Source organism: Lycium ferocissimum, chromosome 8 (assembly GCF_029784015.1).
Source record: "Lycium ferocissimum isolate CSIRO_LF1 chromosome 8, AGI_CSIRO_Lferr_CH_V1, whole genome shotgun sequence".
NCBI classification, from domain to species: Eukaryota; Viridiplantae; Streptophyta; class Magnoliopsida; order Solanales; family Solanaceae; genus Lycium; species Lycium ferocissimum.
This window is the reverse complement of record NC_081349.1, coordinates 34,029,762-34,051,626: the sequence shown is the minus strand read 5'-3', so window position 1 is coordinate 34,051,626 and position 21,865 is coordinate 34,029,762. Positions and strand designations below refer to the sequence as shown.

The window sequence follows — 21,865 nt, the reverse complement described above, 5'->3', positions numbered from 1 at the left end:
TTTTGTAAAAAAAGACCCATAAGTTGGTAGATATTTTTAACAATTACCCCCATCAATCATTTACCAATCTCATTAACTTCCACCAACCTTTATTTATGTCTACCAACCTTTAATTTATGTGAGAGGATTATATTAAAGAGTAGTTACATTACTATTCATGTTAAATTTTCATTTTTATTGAACTAAAGTTTGATTAATCGGCAAAGGGCCAAATGTACCCCTGTACTATTGGAAAAGGGCCAAATATACCCCTCGTTATACTTTGGGTCCAAATATACCCTTGTCGTTATACTATTGGTTCAAATATACCCCTCCTCTGTTAAGTTGGTCCAAGGTAAACATCCAATCCTACATAACACTAACATTTGATAAGATGGGTGTCAAGTGGCATGCCACCTCATCACCCCTAACCCATTTTAACGCTCCCCTCTATTTGTTCTTCCACCACAAAAATTTCTTTCCGCTCCACCGCCATTACTGCCACCACAAAATCGACTGATAAACAATAACAGAATACAATTTTACTGTCTCAATCCCAACGTAGGGTATGTAGTAAAAACATTGACCTTTCATGATCTTTAAAGGCTCCACCTTCGTGATCAAGGAGCGCATGGCTTGGAGATGTACAATTTAGCTTCCTTGACGCGTGGAAATCCTCCATGAATTGTTCCTCAAAGTTTTCATCTTCATGAAATTGGGAGTTGACACTAAATGACATGCATCCCCCAAGCATCCAAAATAGCCACTTGATGACAAGCCCTTGAATTCCCTATCTCGACTTTGGCAAGGTCTTGATGAAGCTTTAGCTCTGATAAAGCTATTTCTAGCAGAATTCAAGGGTAAGGATATAACCGAGATAAAAGTTGTTAGACGTGCAAGTTGGCATCTGTACCCGCTGGAGGATGTGTTATTTCCATGGCTGCTCCTACAAGCAATAGTGGTAGTGCTTCAGCTCCTCCCGTTACAGCTACATCGATGAAAAATGAAAAGGTGAAGGAGAAAGAAAAATCAGACGAGGTATGTGTTTTTCCAAGCGATTGACTTGCTTGTTAATGTGATTTACAAACTAAGATCAAACTAGAAATGTATTTGATTATTTTATTCAAGGGGTGGACTAGTGGTCAATGAAGTAAGCTGAGAACCATGAAGTCTTAGGTTCAAATTTTAGCTGAGACAAAAAAACACTAGGTGATTTTCTTCCCATCAAGATTAGTCTTAGTGGACAAAGTTACCTGATACATGTTACTGGTAGGAGGTGGCAGCTATTCTGTCGAATTAGTCTAGGTGCACACAAGCAGGCCTGGACACCATAGTTATAATTTTTTTTGGCTAGTTTCTTGTGATGGGTAAGAAACTAGTCCATTCGTTCCAATTTAACTGTCTTAGTTTAACTAGACATGGAGTTTAAGAAATAAATGGGGTTTTTTGAATTTCTGGTCTTGAATTAAAAATGTGTATAGTCTTTTAAATCTTGTAGTCTTAAACTTACCATGTAGAATGTTGAAATTGAAAAATTTACTAAATATATAAAGAGAAACTCTTTTTGGAGACAACAATAGAGGAAAGTAAGAGACTTAGCTAGCGTTTGGCCATAGATTCCCAAAAAGAAAATTGAAAAAATTAATTTTGGTGAAGTTTTTCAAGTTTTAAAAATGTGCTTGACAATATAATACATAAACAGACCCTTAAACTTGGTCTCAACTGGCAAGTATGCCCTCAAACTCTGGGTGTGCACAAGTAGACACCTCAACTTGTCTAGAGTTGAGCATGTGAACACAAATGCTAACATGGCATATAAATTTTGGAGGGCCACATCATTGCCACGTAAGTATTTGTGTTTATGTGTTCAACTTTATACAAGTTGAGGTACCTACTTGTGCACACCTAAAGTTGGAGGGCATACTTGCCAGCTTAGGCCAAGTTTAAGGGTCTGTTTATGTATTATGCTTTTTTCAAAACATATTTCACCTTTTTGTTTTGGAAACATGAAACCTTACCTATACCCATAAGTTCTAAAAACTATCATGAATACCCAACCACGTAAACATACATATTTTTAATCTAAAATTATGCAGAACATGATATTTTAATAACAATTGCTAATAACACACGTACTAACTACTACAACAAATTTCAATACAAAGATCCATCCCGTGCAAGAAAAAAAACAACGGTAGTAACTAACTATTCTTTAATATAATCATCCCACATTGTACGAACAATTTTAACTTTATAGACGATACAACTTTAATTGTGGAAACATGATAGATACGACTTTAATGAAGGAACATGGTAGATAGAATTAGTTGGGTCATAAATAAATATGTTATTTTTTATAAAATACAAAAGTTTGGGGTAGTTTTTAAAAGTTTCGAAAATGCCAAATCACAGATCTTGGCCCAAAAACTGGGTTGAGCCAGAATTTGAAGATTTGTTTTCAAAATCTGTCAAAATTTTATAGCCAAACAAAGATTTGAAAACAAATCTTCAAAATATGCTCCCAAAATCTATGGCCAAAGCCCAAAGGGGAGCTTAAATTGGGACAGAAGGAGTTTATATTTATAATCATGATATATGGGTCATGATACACGCACCTCAACAAATTTCATGAGCTACCTGTTACCTTCCACCATCATATATATAGGTAACTCTGTCCAGTGTGACTTAGAAAAATGAGAAAAATGACATAGTATTTTTCTTCTCTAATGAGATTTGACCCTCAGACCTCGTGATTTTCAATCTACTTCGTTGACCCCATTCTTGTATCGTGTAAAAGAAAATTAGAAATCTGCAGACACTCTATCTTTCTCGGACCCCACATGGTGAGATTTCAGTACTTTTTCTGTCCCATTTTATATGAAGGTGTTTGACTGGGCACGAAGTTTAAAAAATAAAAGAAAACTTTTGAAACTCGTGTTCTAAAACAAATTATACAAATTTGGATATCTAGAAATCATTTCATTAAGGGTAAATAAATAAGGTTTTAGGTGTTTTTCAGAACCATACTTTGACTTTTAAATAAAGTGAAAAATTCTCATGTCCAAACGTGTCCTAATACTCATGTGCCTTTACTAATTTTTTTTTTTTTTTTTTAAACTCTCTCCTTCACCTTAAACCCTAGTTGGCTCTAAATTCTAGGGTTCAGCAACCGCTAGAAACCCAAAATCCCACTTTTCCATCATCATTATCTTCGCTCATCAATTTGCTTCTCAAATTCGTTTGCTAAATATGAAGAATTTGAAGATATTGAAAGAGCAATTCTCGAAGCTTCAGTTACACTCTGAAGATGAAGTTATCAACTTTGCAGCATTTGACGTGGAACGCAATCGCCTATTCTTATCTTCATCTTCAAACTTCATCTACACTTTACACCTTCAATCTTCTTCTAATGTAAGTTTTACTAACTTACCCCTAATTAATTTTACCTCTTTCCTGCTACTGAATGATTCTTGATTATGTAAATAAGGGTAATTTTGAAAGAATAAGGTCAATTTCTTCTTGAAATCCTAAAGCTATCACTTATGAAAAGCCTAAAACACCATTTATTTAGAAACGGAGAGAGTATGAAAAAAGGTGAATGTTTGTTTTTTTCGTTTGAATCTAATTGTTGAACGCTGGGTGCGGAACTGCAAGGCCGTGTACGACTATGGAAGAAACTAGTAACTTTGATCTAAACCTTGTATTTGTGATTAAAGATCCACTTAATATAGATAAATAATTAATCTACAACTCACTAGACTATCTTTTTAGAATTAGAATCCGTAAACTCAAAATCCTAGCTCTGCCTATTATCAAATGCGACATTATAATCATTATTATCACTAACGACTAAGATAAACAGTTTAAGAGCCCGTTTGGATTGGCTTATAAGTTGCTTATAAGCTGTTTTCAGCTTTTCTGAGTGTTTGGCTGGTCAGCTTAAAGCCATTTTGTGCTTAAAATAAGCCCAAAAAAAATAATTGGGCCCGTTTGACTTAGCTTATCTAAAGCGGCTTATAAGCTGCTTTTTTTAAGCCCGGCCAAACAGGCTCTAAATGGCTTGTGGCGGGTCCTTGACTTACACTGAGTTCTTCTCATGTATGATGGGCCTTTACCATGGAAAGTGGTAACTTTTCTGTTTAATTTGTGCTTGCAACTTTCTTTGTTTGCAAAGTTTTTATTTTTTTGCAGACTTTGAAAGGCTTATTATAAAAGAAGGTGATTTTTTGTTCCAAAGTTTGGAGAAAAGGTTGTTTTTGAACACCCAAAACAAAGTTTGAGTACCTGAAATTTTCTTTTGGCAAAAAATATTAAAATAATGCAACCAAAAGCCTTATAAGATTTTCTTAATTTCCTGAAAATATTTTGTATTCATACCAAACACTGTGAATTTACTTAGCTTCCTTTTCCAAATTCATATATACTGTACGGCTGCCTTCTTCTCATGAAAGTTTCTCCTAATTGCTCTTTGTGTTTAATAATCACTATTATCATCAATAACTATGATAAACAATTTTAAATGGTCCTGTTATGGTCCAGAGTTTAGAGTGAGTTTTTCGCATGTAAGTTTGTCCTCACAAAAAAATCTTTCTCTGACTAGCTTGGTGTTGTGGCAGAATGCAGGACCATGGAATTCCATATCAGATAGCCTTATTGATTTAGAGCCTGGGGATTTCATTACTTCAATGGATTATTTAATGGAAAAAGAAGCATTGATTATTGGGACTTCGTATGGTCTTCTATTGCTATATACTGCAGATGATAACATGACAGAAATTGTTGGCCGATTGGAGGGTGGAGTAAAGGGTATTTCACCTAGTCCAGATGGAGATCTTCTTGGCGTAATTACTGGCTTTGGACAGATATTAATGATGACACCCGACTGGGATGTTTTATATGAGATGGCACTTGATAACCTGCCTGAAGATATTGACGTACGTAAGGACTTCTTTCCATCTATCTGAACTAATAAATGCTTTTGCTTCTTCAAGTGAAGTTCTATCCTCCTTAAAATGCTGTTTTGGTGATTATGCGAACATTTCTGGAACACCTTTTTGAAGATCAAATTTCTAGCATAGCATCATTTTTGCTTGCTATATTTCCTCTATTGGGATCATTTTACTATTATCTTTTCCAGGTTGAAGCTATAATAAAGAGGGTTGTATTTAACTGTATAAACATGTTCGTTGAACTGCGGAAAATGATAATTCTAGTTTGGTTTAGGTAGTAGTCATAATTATTTGAAAATTATGTGTACTTTCCAGACAATATGTGAAATTTTGTTTAATATGATAGACTTGTATAGTAATTGTAGGTAACAAGAATGTCTGCTAGCTTTTTAATTGATTGGTAGTCTTTTCCAGTTCATCAATGTGTGTGCTAATCTTTTCTAGTTCATCAATGTGTGTGCTAGTTCTATCCCCTGGTTTTTGCATGTGAAAACACTAGTTCTTGTGGTATGCTTAGCGTGTTGACCTAACTCTGATGGAGCGTTGAAGCATGCAAAGGTCATTACATTAACTCTTGATTCAGTTTGCAAGTATGTGAATAACTCCTTCGTTTATATGCCGTCTTGGAAAATGTAATATTATAGCATGTCTTTATATTGAGTGTACTAAGTTGTTGAAGAATGTAAATGGAATGCACGTTTGTCATATTTGGTTGCACACATTTGGTGCTTGAAATTTGAATTATGCTTCTGTTAAGAAAATGACTGAAAATAATTGCGCTCTTGATTCAGATGAACATACTTATTCTTCCAATTATTCTTCGGAGAGCCCAATCTCATGGCGAGGTGATGGCAAATACTTTGCTACTTTAAGCAGGGTGAACAATTCTCAGCTCTTGCCTAAGAAGCTTAAAATCTGGGAACGGGACTCGGGGGCACTCCATTCTGTTTCAGAATCAAATCCTTTCATGGGGTCAACTTTGGATTGGATGCCCAGTGGAGCCAAAATTGCTGCAGTTTATGACCGAAAGGAAGATAGAAAATGCCCATCTGTAGCTTTCTTTGAGAGGAATGGATTACAAAGAAGCTCATTTTGCCTCAACGTAGAAATTGATGCTACTGTAGAACTTGTGAAGTGGAATTGTAACTCGGACCTTCTAGCTGCTGTGATTAGAGGTGAACAGTATGACTCTCTGAAGATCTGGTTCTTAAGTAACAACCACTGGTACTTAAAGCAAGAAATCAGATACATGAAGGATGACAGAGTCAGATTCATGTGGGATCCGATAAAGCCATTACAGTTGGTTTCTTGGACTGTTGGTGGGCATATCACAACCTACAACTTTGTCTGGAATACAGCTGTCATGAATAACTCAGCGGCACTTGTAATTGATGACTCCAAGATACTAATAACCCCTCTTTCTTTGTCTCTCATCCCACCACCTATGTACCTCTTTTGTTTGAATTTTCCCTCTGCCATTCAGAGTATGACATTTTGCTCTAAAAGTTCTATGAATCACCTGGCTGCATCCTTATCAGATGGCAGATTATGTGTTGTAGAGCTTCCTGCAATTGATTGTTGGGAGGAGCTAGAAGGCAAAGAATTTGATGTTGAGGCTGCTTCTTTTGATTCAGGATATAAATCTTTCATTCACCTTGCATGGTTGGATTCACGTAAGCTTCTTGGTGTTGGCCATAATCAAATTAGCAACTCAGCAATAAAAGAGTCCTCTAAGGATGAGCTTTCTGTATATTGCCTTCAAGAAATTGAGCTTGTGTGTTCTGAAGATCGTATTCCTAGTTCAGTGACATGCTCTGGTTGGCAAGCTAAAGTTTTGAATAGATTATCTCTTGAAGGTACTGTAATTGGTGTAGTTCCTGACCAGGGAAGCGGCTACTCAGCGTACGTCCAGTTTGATGGCGGGAAAATGTTTGAGTATGCATTTAAGTTGGCTGATGCCAGAGGGCTTCATCTGAAACGTGATGATATTAGTTTTCCTTCATCTTGCCCCTGGATGGATCTTGTGCAAATTGGAGGTGGCTTGCCGCAGAAAACTTTGCTTTTTGGTCTCGATGACAGTGGTAGATTGCTTGTTGGTGGAAGGACATTGTGCAACAATTGCAGCAGTTTCTCTTTCTACTCGAATTCTGCTGATCAGACTGTCACCCATTTGATTCTTGCAACTAAGCAGGATTTACTGTTTATCATCGACATTAGTGATATCCTGAAAGGAGAACTGGAGGTTAAGTATGGGAAATTCCTGCCTGTTTTCAAGCACAGAAAAGGAGACGATGAAAGAAACTATGTTCAACTATGGGAAAGAGGTGCCAGAATTGTAGGTGTTCTGCACGGTGACGAGTCTGCTATCATAATTCAAACAGTTCGAGGGAATCTTGAGTGCATCTACCCCAGAAAATTGGTCCTAGCCTCAATAATCAATGCTTTGATCCAGGGGCGTTACAAAGATGCATTACTCATGGTAAGAAGGCAAAGAATTGATTTCAATGTTATTATTGACCATTGTGGTTGGCAAAAATTTGTTCAGTCAGCTGCTGAGTTTGTCAAGCAGGTGAACAATCTAAGTTATATAACTGAATTTGTCTGTTCAATAAAGAATGAAAACATCATGGAGACACTGTACAAAAACTATATATCCCTACCTCATGACAATGAAACTAAAGTCGTAGAACATGGAAATAGCAAGATCCACTGTGTCCTGCTGGCCATAAGGAAGGCTCTTGAGGAGCATGTAACGGAGAGTCCTGCAAGGGAACTTTGCATTCTGACCACTTTAGCTCGAAGTGATCCTCCAGCTCTTGAACAAGCTTTAGAGAGAATAAAAAATATCCGAGGAAAGGAATTGTCGGGTTCAGATGACCTGAGAAGGGAACTCTACCCTTCTGCTGAGGAAGCATTAAAACATCTTTTGTGGTTGTCGGATTCAGAGGCAGTTTTTGAAGCCTCGTTAGGTCTTTATGATTTGAACCTCGCAGCTATTGTCGCCTTGAATTCACAAAAGGATCCGAAAGAATTTCTTCCCTATCTGCAAGAACTAGAAAACATGCCAATAGTATTAATGCGATACAATATAGACCTTAGATTGCAGAGGTTCGAGGCTGCGCTTCAGCACATTGTTTCTGCAGGAGATGCTTACTTTGAGGATTCGATGATACTCATGAAGAAAAATCCCCAACTTTTCCCCTCGGGGCTCCAATTAGTCACCGACTCTGTGAAGAGAAACCAAGTACTTGAGGCCTGGGGAGATCATCTTAGTTCCACAAAATGCTTCGAGGATGCTGCTGCAACATATTTGTGTTGTTCTTGTTTGGATAAAGCTTTGAAGGCTTATCGTGAGTGTGGTAATTGGGGTGGGGTTCTGACAGTAGCTGGTCTCATTAAACTTGGGAAGGAGGAAATGTTGCAACTAGCACAGGAGCTGTGTGAGGAACTCCAAGCACTTGGTAAACCAGGGGATGCTGCAAAAATCGCTTTGGAGTATTGCGCAGATGTTAGTGCTGGTGTTAGTTTCTTGGTCAGTGCAAGGGAATGGGAAGAGGCTTTAAGGACTGCATTTCTTCACAGGAGAGATGATCTGGTCCTGGAAGTGAAGACTGCAGCACTTGAATGTGCCAGCTCATTGGTTAGTGAGTATGAGGAAGGGTTGGAGAAAGTGGGGAAGTACTTGACTCGCTATTTAGCTGTTCGACAAAGGAGATTATTACTTGCTGCGAAGCTACAGTCGGAGGAGCGATCAATAAATGACCTTGATGATGATACTGCTTCTGAAACCAGTAGCAATTTCAGTGGAATGAGTGCATACACCTTGGGGTATGTGATTTTTTTAATAAGCAATCCTGGGATTTTTTTACTGTTTCTTCTAAATAATTGATTCTTGTCACAGCATATGTCATGGCATCCTTTTCCAAATATTGTTTTTTCTCATTTTTTCCTTGCATCTTCCTTTTGTCCACTGTGGAGGAGCACTCTATTTCCATTGTTCTTGCACTATCACATACTAAGAGGGGAAAAGTGTTCCGGAATTTGTCAATAGAAAATGATTAACCAATTTATTCTGTTTCCATGGAAGTGTATGTTTTAAAGTTCAGCTTCCTAATTACTCTCTTTTATAAGCAGGACAAGAAAGGGATCAGCTGCATCTATAAACTCCAAAGCTAGTACAAAAGCGAGAGAAATGAGACGTCAACGGAATAGAGGGAAAATACGTGCTGGCAGGTATGTTATCATGCAAATATCATATTTCTTTTTGATGCTAAGATTATTTTAGTTCCTGATCCTTGTCTTATTGTAATCTGCAACTTAGTCCTGGTGAGGAGATGGGTTTGGTAGATCATTTAACGGGTATGTCTCTGACTACTGGAGCTAAGCGTGAACTCAAATCTCTCTTGATATGCCTTGTGATGCTGCAAAAGGAAGATATTGCTAGGAAGTTGCAACATGTTGCTACAAATTTTCAACTGTCCCAAATGGCAGCTGTAAAATTAGCTGATGAGGCCATGTCAAATGATAGAATCAATGAACATTTCTATGTTCTGGAGAATTTCATCCCGAAAATAAAGGAAGAAATGCAGCACTCCGAGCTTTTCTCTTGGCAGTCAAAAGTATTGATTTGAAATGCAGAGGTATGCCCTTTGGTTGTCTCTCATTTATATTGCACTTGTTAGAATAATGTGGCGAGTGCGGTTCTGGTTTGAGCTCAGAATGGGCCTGTAGTTTGTTATGGTGATGGTACATTTTAGTAACCCAACCTTTACTGTATTAGCAGGCATGTCGTCGATAATCTGAAATGTCATCCTACGGCTGATGTGATTCGAAAGCAACTAGTGAACATACGAGATGGCAGAAATTCTTAAAGTTTCTTCTAGTTCTCATTAATCGCCGAGGAGTTCCAAATTCTTGTCGTCTCCCAACGGAATGACTTTCTTATTTCATAGTGTAGGTTTCAACTTATTGTAGTTATGTATCTTGTGTACTTGCATATTTCAGCAGAGTGATGGCTCTTCTTAACTTAGTTTAAATGGTTATGGTTTTCAACATGCGGAATGCAAGTAATTTGTTCTCTGTTTTAAAAATACGGCCAATTATCTCTGTGAAGAATATAAGGCAAATTGTTTGAACCGTGTCACACCAGTTCTTGGGGATTTCTCAGTTATGGAAAAAGGGAAGAATAAGAAATTTCCATATAAACGATTCGTCCTAGATGCTGCAGTATCACTGGAATTTGCTTTAATGCTTGTTATATTGCTCGGTTAACAACAGCAGCATACCCAGTGTAATTCCACAAGTGGAATCTGGAAGTGATATTGTTCAGTTGATCATATTAAAACTTGGCTACTGGATTAAGAGACCCTAATTCATTCGAATGATTTATTCTACAAACACACATTCTAAAGATAAAAAAATTTGCCATCTTTTTTTCAAGAACCACCTAAAGTTCCAATTTAAAAGGTGAGCATCTAGTTATCTACATTCAACAATTGCTGTAGATTTGAATGGTATTAAGGCGGGAATACATATGAAGGAAGAGAAGTCTACAATGTTTAAAGAAATGAAATGGTTTATGTTGTGGTTGAAGAGCTCACCTGAAGCGTCTTTGCATTTCATACATTTTATGGAACAAATAGTTGTATTTTTACACTCTTAATTGACATCGATTTCTTCTATTGCTTTCCAATAGCAATAATCATACGATATAGATCAGAGCGACGAATATTTAGAATCATTTAAAGTGATAACAATCATATTTAATCAACCGTATCTTCAATTTTTTGCTGGTAAAGACAAATCATTATTGACAACAACTGAATGTATAATTGCTAGTACTGTAGTTTCTTGCGAGTAAACTTTTATCAAGCAATGGAACTACTTCCCTTTATTAGTTATATAATCGTAATTTTGTAAATTCATTGTTTACTGAATGTATCAGTTAAATAAATTTAGTCAGTTAGCTTAACATCAAAGGGTCCATAGCTCAGTGGCAAGAGCACTTGATTACTTAAAAGTTTGAAAAAATGGTCAAGAGGTCACCGGTTGGGCCCCCTTTTTTTAAGTCTGTTTATTATACCTTTTTATCCTTCTATTCTATTTAATTAATTTGTGAAACTTCTTCTTTATTTTTTTATATTTGAATTTTTTACTCTTTGCAATATTTGACATGATAGAGAGTGCACTTGTATTTGAGCATGGGTTTGAGACTATTACTTTTTAAAATTGTGCGTTTGGCGGATATGTGTGTGTGTGTGAGCAAAATTGAGAATTAGCATGAAGGATATAACATGCTATATATCACTGTTTCCTTGTGGGATTAATTATGAAGATTAGATTAGAAGAATTTGACGGAAAAAAGATACCAGAATTCTTAATAAAATTTCAACGGCAAAGCTAGTACACTGCACGATGCTCAATAGGTACAAAGTCACTAGTTCAACTGTTGAACCAAGTTTACAATTTAAGTGAAAAATCATAAAGGGATTGACTCGTCACTCAAGTTTTAAAATTGAAATGTGTTTTTTGATCACAAAATATACTCTTAGTACAATATAAATTTGCCTTCAAGGAACAACTCTAATCGTGGCTTTAAAAGTAAAAACGATTCAATAAGCTTATTTTTTGCCCTTGCATAATCAACTTGGCAACAAATATTCATAGACATTATTATAATCTTCAATTCTACGTATGTATAACATGTGAAGCCCATGAATCAAATCGCACAACCTTTTGATGTGACAATGACCCTTCCTACATATCAGTCTCATTTTAATCACTTCAACTTGTAATTACAAATCAAACAAGTGCAAAAAAGATTAAGCGGACTTTACTCATTTATAAATTCGAAACTAATGATGCCCAATAGAGTAAGGAGGAATTTCCTTCAATTAATAGTCCCCCTTCACGTAACATTGCAAAAATAAAAGGTAAAAATCAAACAACAACAATAGCAAAAATAACTATTCTTCGATTCTATGTAATTGCAGTAAGTTATATGAATCTTTAAGATATTCAATGATTCATTAACTCAATTTGAACCCACTTCAACACAATGTTCAATTGATTAAGCACTTTAAGGTTTTCATAATTTTTCATAGTCAATACACATTTTAAACAAATTAAAGAGATTTTTATCGACACTAGACCTCAACATATTGCCAGATCAAGTATTAGTCCCAGTTAGTTGATATGGCGAAATAAATCTTTTACTTTTATTTAATTCAATTTTTTCCTAAACTATCATGAATTCTAAAAGCTTATAGGCCTTTTTTCATAAAATTTTCAATCTCTTCATAAATTCATTAATATTTTTTTTACTAGTGTTCAACAACTTAAAGCGCTTTGAGTTTTTTCATAATATTTCATAAGAGATTTTTATCGACATTGAATTGAACCTGATATGGATGTACGTCAGAATCAAGTCTTAGTCCCAACCAGTTAATACTCCTCTCGTTCAAAATAAGTGTTCGCGTAGTCTTTAACACATTCTTTAAAAAAATACTAACTCCTAGAAAAAATAGGTATTTTGACTAAGCTACCCTTATTTAAAATTTGCACATTACTATTAACTTGAGACATTTGGATCGAATTACTTAATACTTAATAAGGGCAAATCTGAAAAAATAAAGTTAATTCTTTTTTTGTTATGTAAGTGGATACTTATTTTAAACTAAAACAAAAAGTCTAAGTAGACACTTATTTTGAACCGGATGGAGTATATTGATATAAATCTATTACTTTTTTGAATTTTACATAGTGTAAAGAACATATGAGATATATTTATATTTAGTAACTATACTTTAGTTTAATTACATCTAGTAGCTAAATGTTGTATTTCAATTACACAAGGTAACTAATTCAAAACCCATCTCCTCTTATTCCATTGTATTAATTATCTCTTCCCCACCTACGAATACGCCTCATCTTCACCCAACCCACGCCAAACCTCTCCCGTCGCCATAGTGTTTGTCTAGATTATATACAAATACTTTTAAAATAATATCTTTTATTACGTACCGAACCAAAAAAAATAAGTAAAACACCCTTTTATTTTTTTAGAAAAAACTTTCCTTCATACGGAACACACCCCGAGTTAGCATGAATTCTCAAAAAATATGAAGAATTAACTTAAATAGCCGCTCGCTCAACTGCTTAAACTAAAAGTAGCCCGACAATGTATAACATATGTATAACCGTATATAATCTATGTATATGCTAGAAAAAATAAACAATAAATTCGATCCGCTATTTTCGTAAAGGTCCCAAAAATTATAGGCCTTTTACTTTTTTTTTTTTTTTTAATTTTTTATAATATATTGTATATAGGACTTCTTCATAAAAATTTCTTTCCATATGGTCTTATTACATAAAAGGAAAAATACTAATAAAATATTCCTGTCCTATAGTGATGGTAGTGGAAATAGTAAATTTCTTCAGCTCATCAACGCATTTATAACAGCCGCTTAATATTGAATATCCTTTCATTTCTCCTTCAAAAAAATAATTCATTAGCCATGTCCTTTCTAGGGTTTCTCTAAGGTATCATTAAATCTCTTTATGCATTACTATTAATTCATTTTACCATTCAATTTACATATTATATCTTTTTTATTTTTATAGATCTATTATTTTTTGAGCTGTATATATTGATTTATTTGTATTCGATTTCGATTATGTTCGTTAATTTAGTAGTATAATTTTTGTGTTACGTTTGTAGTACAGGGGTATAACCGCCTATACAAATACTATATACTATATATACATATGTATGTACACGCTCCGTCCCAATTTATGTAATATAGTTTGACTAGACACGGAGTTTAAGAAAGAAACTTGTGGTCTAAAATAAGTCATAGATATTTGTTGTTTGACTGTAATTTATTTCATTGAGGGTAAAGGGGAAGTTTTAAGTTAAATTATTTCTAAATATAGAAATGTATTATTCGTTTAGGGACAGAGTAAAAAGGAAAATGTATCACATAAGTTGGGACAGAGGGAGTATATATATAGGATTTGTATAGTCAACTCCAAGTAGTATGAGATTGTGTAGTTTATTGATTTTACAATACGAGGTTTTGAATTTGGCGGCTGATGTTCTTCAATTCATTATAATTTTGGTGTGTAATAACTGGCAACACATAGCACGTGTAACGGAGAGGCGTTGTGGTATGTTGATGGTTAGCATAAATATAGTCAAAATGCTTAATTTTTCAGCTGAATATATATATATATATAGTCTATTCGAACTAGTATGATATTGAGGTGTAGTTGGTTGGTTTACAGTACGAGGTTTTGAATTTCTTTGATGTTCTTCAATTTAGTATGGTTTTGGGTGTGTAATAAATATAGCTGAATGCTTAATTTTGCAGCTGAATGGACTATATATACTCCCTCCGTCCCAAAAAGATTATCTTCGTTTCCTTTTTAGTCTGTCCCAAAAAGATTGACACCTTTTTATATTTAGAAACAATTTAACTTTATGAGATGATTTACAGCCACACAAATATCTAAGGCTTGTTTTGGACCACACATTTCAAAAGTCTTCCTTTATTTCTTAAATTCTGTGCCAAGTCAAACTAGGACAATCTTTTTGGGACGGAGGAAGTAGGATTTATATAGTAAACTCCAACTAGTATGAGATTGAGGTGTAGTTGATTGATTTACAATACAAGGTTTTTGAATTTCGTCGATGTTCTTCAATTCAGTACAATTTTGGTGTTCCGTTTGTAATACAGTGTTAAACCGACAATGTGAACTTGACAACACATAGCAGTCGTAAATGAGATGGTTAGCATAAGTATAGTCGAATGCTTAATTTTGCAGCTGAATGGATATATATGATTTATATAGTTGACTCCAGCTAGTATGAAATTGAGGTGTAATTTTGAGTTTCTATATTTGAAGCTGCTTTTTGGATCTCTCTTCTTTTCCAAGTATTTTGTTCATTTAGGAGAATTCAGTTTCACTGCTGTTCGTCAATTCAGTATAAATTTGGTGTTCCGTTTGTGATACAGTGTTAAACCGCCTATGTGAACTTGACAAATACATAGCACGTGTCAAGGAGATGGTTAGCATAAATATAGTTAGATGCTTAATTTTGCAGCGGAAAGGATATATAGGATTTATGTAGTTGCCTCTAACTAGTATGGAATTGGGGTTTAGTTGAATGACTTACAATATGAGGATTTGAATTTCGATTAATGTAGCTGCTTGTTGGATATCTCTTCTTTCCCAGCCATATTTTGTTCGATCCAATGGAAGTTGCATTGTTGTTTCAGGGAAAAGGAACTGCTAAATTGTTACCTCTAAGGGCTTTGGTTTCTTCCATAAATATACTGTTGAGTTTATTCGAAGTTCTACTAATTGATTTTATATGTTGATTCATTGAAAGCTCTATAATCGAAATATGTTGATTGATTACATGTGCTGTTTGGCGCTAATTACTCATTCTAGTATTTTCCATGTTCTTTTTCTAGGTTGTTATCCATGGATAATGATTGTTGTTGAGGTTTGAATTAAGTGAAGAGATTATTAAAGCTTTCGAAGAGTTCATCTAGATTTCAGAATTTAAGTCACAGCAATGACGTGGTTTAGAGCTGGCTCAAGTGTGGCAAAACTTGCTATTAGAAGGGCTCTGTCGCAGGGTCATTCTTATGTCCCAAGAACTCGCGTTCTTCCATCACAGGGTCGATATTTTCATACCACAGTTGTCAGGCCAAAGGCACAAGCTGCTCCTGTCCCTAGACCAGTACCGCTTTCTAAGTTGACTGACAGCTTCTTAGATGGGACGAGCAGCGTCTACCTTGAGGAGCTTCAGCGAGCCTGGGAGCAAGACCCAAACAGCGTTGATGAGTCATGGGATAACTTCTTCAGAAATTTTGTTGGACAAGCTGCCACGTCGCCCGGAATTTCAGGCCAGACGATTCAAGAGAGTATGCGTCTTCTGTTGTTCGTGAGAGCTTATCAGGTTAATGGTCATATGAAAGCAAAACTGGATCCATTATCTTTGGAGGCGAGGGAAATACCTGATGATTTGGATCCAGCATTATATGGGTTCTCTGAAGCTGATCTTGATAGAGAGTTCTTCCTTGGTGTTTGGAAGATGTCTGGATTCTTGTCTGAGAATCGTCCTGTGCAAACTTTGAGGGCAATATTAACACGGCTCGAGCAGGCTTATTGTGGAAGCATTGGGTATGAGTACATGCATATTTCTGATCGTGATAAATGCAATTGGCTGAGAGAGCGGATTGAAACCCCAACATCTATGGAGTACAATCGTGAGCGACGGGAAGTTATTCTTGACCGGCTGATGTGGAGTACTCAGTTTGAGAACTTCTTGGCTACAAAGTGGGCGGCAGCCAAGAGATTTGGGCTTGAAGGTTGTGAGACCTTGATTCCTGGCATGAAGGAGATGTTCGATAGGGCAGCAGATCTTGGAGTTGAGAGCATAGTTATTGGAATGCCGCATAGAGGAAGATTAAATGTTTTGGGTAATGTTGTTAGAAAGCCACTAAAGCAGATCTTCAGTGAGTTTAGCGGTGGTATAAAACCTGGGGAGGATGCTGGTTATGTTGGAACTGGTGATGTCAAGTATCACTTGGGAACTTCTTATGATCGGCCTACTAGGGGTGGGAAAAGAATTCATCTATCTTTGGTTGCAAATCCAAGTCACTTGGAAGCTGTGGATCCAGTTGTTATTGGAAAAACCAGAGCAAAACAATATTATACTAATGACGAGGATAGAACAAAAAGCTTGGGTATTTTGCTCCATGGTGATGGTAGCTTTGCAGGCCAGGGTGTTGTATATGAGACATTGCATCTGAGTGCTCTTCCGAATTACACAACCGGAGGGACCATTCACATTGTGGTGAATAATCAAGTGGCCTTCACTACTGATCCAACGGCTGGAAGATCATCTCAGTACTGTACTGACGTTGCAAAGGCTTTGAATATTCCAATTTTCCATGTCAATGGTGATGACGTTGAGGCTGTTGCTCATGTGTGTGAACTTGCTGCCGAATGGCGCCAGAAATTCCACTCTGATGTTGTGGTTGATATTGTCTGTTATCGTCGATTTGGACACAATGAAATTGATGAACCATCCTTCACCCAGCCTAAAATGTATAAGGTTAGTTTTTGTGCTTTATAGATAACTATTACTGTATTTAGAATTTAGATTTGGGGCACAAGTAATTCTGTTTACCTTCCTACTGCGAATTGTGGCCAAGTGCGATAGAAATCCATTTATCTTCTACTTGAATCAGGGATCTTATATTCTGTATGAAAGCACTGATATCTTTGTCGTTCTATGTCTTGCAATAGATCATCAAAAATCATCCTTCTTCATTGGAGATCTATCAAAACAAACTTCTAAGTTCCGGTCAGGTGACAAAAGAGGATGTGGAAAAGATACATAGCAAGATCAATAGAATCCTTAATGAAGAGTTCATTGCTAGTAAAGACTATGTCCCTCAAAAGAGAGATTGGCTGTCTGCTTTTTGGTCTGGGTTTAAGTCTCCTTCACAACTTTCACGCGTTCGAAACACCGGGTATGATTTTCCCTTAAATGGTTTATTTTTAAGATTGAATCATGAGACTCAAGATAGGTGCTGTTCTGCAGTGTCAAACCTGAGATCTTGACGAATGTCGGGAAAGCAATCACAACATTTCCAGAGGGCTTTAAGCCTCACAGGGCGTTAAAAAGGGTTTTTGATGACCGTAGAAAGATGATTGAGACAGGGGAGGGTGTTGACTGGGCTGTTGGAGAAGCACTTGCCTTTGCAACATTGCTTGTGGAAGGTAATCATGTTAGGTTGAGTGGACAGGATGTAGAGAGAGGTACTTTCAGTCACAGACATTCTGTTATTCATGATCAGGAGACAGGGGAACAGTACTGTCCTCTTGATCATGTTATGATGAACCAAAATGAGGAGATGTTCACTGTGAGCAACAGGTATATTCTAATAGCTTTTTTATTTCTAATCCAGTTTACAAGGTTGCATTCTTGAGGTGTTTCACCTTTATGTATGTCAGCTTTCCATGTATATTCTTTCTATTTGTTGGGATATTGAATTTCCATTTGATCTCTGCTGAATGATGCTAGTGCTGTGGCAGATAGTCTGTTGGCTGAGTAAATTTACTTCCAAATGCCTGTCAGAATATGCCTAACTTGATTCTTGTATTTGTTAGTGAAAGCTTTTCTTTCGAAGAACTTGATCAATCTACTCAAAAGTTTCACATTTGATATCCAGCTCCACTTTAGGAGCAAACATTTACCTCCTTAGTTTACTTATTCAACAGAAAATGTGTGTGTGTGTGTACATGTTTCTTTCTGAGCTAGTCACTCTGACGTCCTTTCTCAAGTCTTGGTTTCTCTTATGCTTTCTTATGGTGTAAAGTATGCCTTGTTCTTTCACTCAGAAGCTAGAATGTTAGTGGTCTTTTCTTATGTTTTCAAGAGTATGATTAAGTTTCAAGGGCGTAGGTGCAAATATACCCCTCAACTTTGCGATTTAGAGCAGATATAATCCCCGTTAAAAAAGTGGTGCATATATACCTATGCTGTTACACAAATGGTGCAAATATACCCCCAGGTTATTTTTTAATCAAAAAATTGTCACGTGGCTTTAAAAATAAGTCTACCCATTTTTTTAAAGCCACGTGGCAATTTTTTTTTTCCTAGTGGGTTGTCTGGTTCGTTTAAAAGTTGTCTGGTTCGTTTAAAAAAAATATCTCCGTGGCTTTAAAAAAAATAAGTCTACCCATTTTTTTAAACGAACTAGACCCGACCCACCAAAAAAAAATTACAACGTGGCTTAAAAAAAATAAGTCTACTAAAAAATGGGCAGACTTATTATTTTAGAGCCACATGGCATTTTTTAAATTTAAGAACAAGCTAAATGATTTTTTCAAAAATTTTCGTCAGCGAAAAGGTATATTTGGGCCATTTGTAAGGGTATAAATGCACCATTTTTTGACGAGGGATATATCTGCTCTGAATCGCAAAGTTGAGGGGTGTATTTGCACCTTTTTCCAAGTTTCAATACGCCTGTAGAGTAACTCTTGAAGAGTTATTATGTTTTTAGAGTGGGAAGCTTTTTATCCCCTTTCATGAATATGATTAGTTCCAGCAATCTGTAGAGTAAATTTGTGGATTATTTTGTTTCTGGAATGTGGTTATTTATCAACAATATATAATATAAGAGCCTTCAGATCTGTAAATAACTCTGTGTTCGCTCTTGTATTCTATGCAGCTCCCTTTCAGAATTTGGTGTTCTGGGATTTGAATTGGGTTATTCAATGGAAAATCCAAACTCCTTGGTAATTTGGGAAGCTCAATTTGGTGATTTTGCTAATGGAGCTCAAGTAATATTTGACCAGTTCGTGAGCAGTGGAGAGGCAAAGTGGTTGCGCCAGACTGGGTTGGTTTTGCTTTTGCCCCATGGCTATGATGGTCAGGGCCCTGAACATTCCAGTGGACGTCTGGAACGTTTCCTCCAGGTACATCAGCTATTCTTCTCACTGATAGAAAGCTGAACTTTGTGACATATAGGAAATTTCGCTTTCCATGTTGCATAAGGAGCATTGACTCAGTCATGAATATGAATATGATATGACATGGTTGAAAGAAAAGATAAGATACAAGAGGTTGGAACCACCATGTGAAATTTAATGAATGGCATTGTGCTTAGGAAGTGTGCTAGGTTAATATAGAATATGAGATCCAATTTATGCATTACAGTGAAGTGAAGTGAATATTGATATGACATCGTTGAAAGAAAAGATACAAGAAGTTGTAACCATGTGAACTTTAATGAACGGAATTGTGCCTAGAAGTGTGCTAGGTTAATGTATAGGATGTACGGTCCAATTTATGTACTATCACTGAAGTGAACAATTTCCAAAACGGTCCTGCATCTTCTACTTTAACGGTTATGAGAATGAGGTTGTTGGTCTCTCTCTGACTGGCTGCATGTTAGTTAACCATTGAATCAATTGAACTCTAACTGCATGGTCCTAGATAGTTTCGGGTTCGTTTGCTTATGTGTCTTCACTTTTTTCGCCAATAAATGGGTGAGGATTATCACTAGATCTGGAAGGCATTATGAAAGTTGTGTTCCTTTTATTGTTTCAACAAAATATGATTACTTTCGTATTTTGCTCAATCTAATGAGATATTTTCCATGTCAGGGGAGTGATGACAACCCCTTTGTTATCCCGGAGATGGAACCTACACTAAGGAAGCAGATTCAGGAATGTAATTGGCAGGTGGTGAATGTAACAACTCCTGCAAACTATTTCCATGTTTTGCGGCGTCAAGTAAGTCAACTGCAAACTTGTTATTAATTTTGAACTTTTCTGCGTTCTTTGTTTTTCATGTGTAACTCCCTTCTCAGATTCACAGAGATTTCCGTAAGCCTCTTGTTGTGATGGCCCCAAAGAACTTGCTCCGTCACAAAAACTGCAAGTCAAATCTATCTGAGTTCGACGATGTCCAAGGACACCCAGGTTTTGACAAACAAGGTACCAGATTTAAGCGCCTGATAAAAGATCAGAATGACCACTCAGATCTTGAAGAGGGTATCAGACGGCTGGTCCTTTGCTCAGGAAAGGTGTGTACATATTTCTTTCTTTTGATCTGCTCCCATTTTTATGGTCATGTTCTTCCTAAGTTTGTGTCATGGAATTTTAAACACATTACTGATACAGGATGAGTTAAAATTTTCTATTGATATTGACATGCTGTATTTCTCTCTGTTCTCACCATGCAGATACAAACATCTTTGGATGCAATATAAAAGACTAAATTATAAAACTGTTCTTTTACTCACACAAGTTGGCAGAGTTAAATTATTCTTTCATGCCTGTTTTTGTAGGTCTATTATGAGCTCGATGAAGAAAGAACTAAAGTTGATGGGAAAGACGTTGCTATCTGTCGGGTGGAACAGCTTTGTCCTTTCCCGTATGACCTTATCCAGCGTGAATTGAAGCGATATCCAAGTATGTTCTCTGAAACATTTGGGCTACCTTTTGCTCGTGAAATTAAATGAAAATCTACGTTTATGTATGTTTATCCATAAATTGCATTTGCATAACTAAAACGATAAACACACAACATGCACAACCAGCATCTGATTGCATGCATACATCTAACCAGGACTTCCGCATAGAGAGAGACAGACCAACTGTCATCTGGTTAGAGTTAGTAATGTCGTCACACTAATTTCTGGTAATTCGACTTTCATGTTTTCAGATGCAGAGATAGTTTGGTGCCAAGAAGAGCCAATGAACATGGGTGCATTCCATTACATTGCACCACGCCTTTGTACTGCCATGAAATCACTAGGCAGAGGCAACATGGATGACATCAAGTATGTCGGTCGTGCTCCTTCTGCTGCCACGGCCACTGGTTTCTTCCAGGTTCACGTGAAAGAGCAGACAGAGCTTGTTCACAAGGCGCTGCAACAGGACCCAATTAACTATCCATTCTGAAGCTGAAACTGTTCATGTATCCATAGCACTGGCCTCCAAAAATGACGGAATAATAGAATTTTTAGCTATCTCTGTGCCTGGTATAGGCCAGTGGGAGTTTCTATTTGCTCTTTGGAAAAAATAAGGCCTTTTTGTTTGTGCTAGTTTTCGATTGGTTAAAGAGTTAAACTGATGCTTTTATACGTATACGTTTTCAGTTGGTTAGACAATTTTGATCAGTAAAGATAACTCTCTCACAGACTTGTCCAGCTGTCTCTTTCTTTCCTCTCTATGTTCTTTTACTCATCTTTTGTTTTTCCCTCAGACAAAAGGCTTTCTGGGTTATGTGTACGTGTGTGTTTTTATTTTGTTTCTCTCTTTGCAATATATAAATAAATGGAAAACAAATAGTAGTAAATAGAGTTGTTGGGTGGGTGGATTGGGGTGGTTGTACATTAGAG

General features: G+C 36.4%; 2 protein-coding genes across 3 annotated transcripts; both read left to right on the top strand.

Annotated features, from left to right (window-relative positions):
* The first annotated feature begins 3,208 nt into the window (after nucleotides 1-3,208).
* LOC132068176 (elongator complex protein 1) lies at nucleotides 3,209-10,071 on the top strand. 2 transcript variants are annotated; one of them, XM_059461679.1, is made up of 6 exons: nucleotides 3,209-3,390; nucleotides 4,596-4,917; nucleotides 5,720-8,756; nucleotides 9,063-9,161; nucleotides 9,250-9,568; nucleotides 9,712-10,071. In XM_059461679.1, the coding sequence occupies exons 1-5, from the start codon at nucleotides 3,229-3,231 to the stop codon at nucleotides 9,557-9,559; spliced, it is 3,930 nt and encodes a 1,309-aa protein (XP_059317662.1). In that variant the 5' UTR covers nucleotides 3,209-3,228; the 3' UTR covers nucleotides 9,560-9,568; nucleotides 9,712-10,071. The 2 variants fall into 2 exon arrangements, with proteins under 2 accessions (XP_059317662.1, XP_059317663.1); XM_059461680.1 differs by lacking the exon at nucleotides 3,209-3,390 and having other exon boundaries at nucleotides 4,790-4,913.
* A 3,248-nt stretch (nucleotides 10,072-13,319) lies between these two features.
* Nucleotides 13,320-21,661, top strand: LOC132068173 (uncharacterized). Its single transcript, XM_059461675.1, has 9 exons — nucleotides 13,320-13,472; nucleotides 15,410-17,061; nucleotides 17,256-17,482; nucleotides 17,554-17,886; nucleotides 19,187-19,433; nucleotides 20,124-20,252; nucleotides 20,330-20,545; nucleotides 20,810-20,933; nucleotides 21,187-21,661. The coding sequence occupies exons 2-9, from the start codon at nucleotides 15,514-15,516 to the stop codon at nucleotides 21,423-21,425; spliced, it is 3,063 nt and encodes a 1,020-aa protein (XP_059317658.1). The 5' UTR covers nucleotides 13,320-13,472; nucleotides 15,410-15,513; the 3' UTR covers nucleotides 21,426-21,661.
* Nucleotides 21,662-21,865: the final 204 nt, after the last annotated feature.

What these genes read in the sequence shown, in the direction of transcription:
- LOC132068173 (XM_059461675.1), top strand. Translation starts at nt 15,514, where the DNA reads ATGACGTGGTTTAGAGCTGGCTCAAGTGTGGCAAAACTTGCTATTAGA. An exon ending in ATGTTCACTGTGAGCAACAG is followed by an intron (nt 17,887 to 19,186) that starts GTATATTCTAAT and finishes TATTCTATGCAG; the next exon opens with CTCCCTTTCAGAATTTGGTG. An exon ending in GTCTGGAACGTTTCCTCCAG is followed by an intron (nt 19,434 to 20,123) that starts GTACATCAGCTA and finishes TTTCCATGTCAG; the next exon opens with GGGAGTGATGACAACCCCTT.
- LOC132068176 (XM_059461679.1), top strand. Translation starts at nt 3,229, where the DNA reads ATGAAGAATTTGAAGATATTGAAAGAGCAATTCTCGAAGCTTCAGTTA. An exon ending in GCCTGAAGATATTGACGTAC is followed by an intron (nt 4,918 to 5,719) that starts GTAAGGACTTCT and finishes CTCTTGATTCAG; the next exon opens with ATGAACATACTTATTCTTCC. An exon ending in GGGAAAATACGTGCTGGCAG is followed by an intron (nt 9,162 to 9,249) that starts GTATGTTATCAT and finishes TCTGCAACTTAG; the next exon opens with TCCTGGTGAGGAGATGGGTT.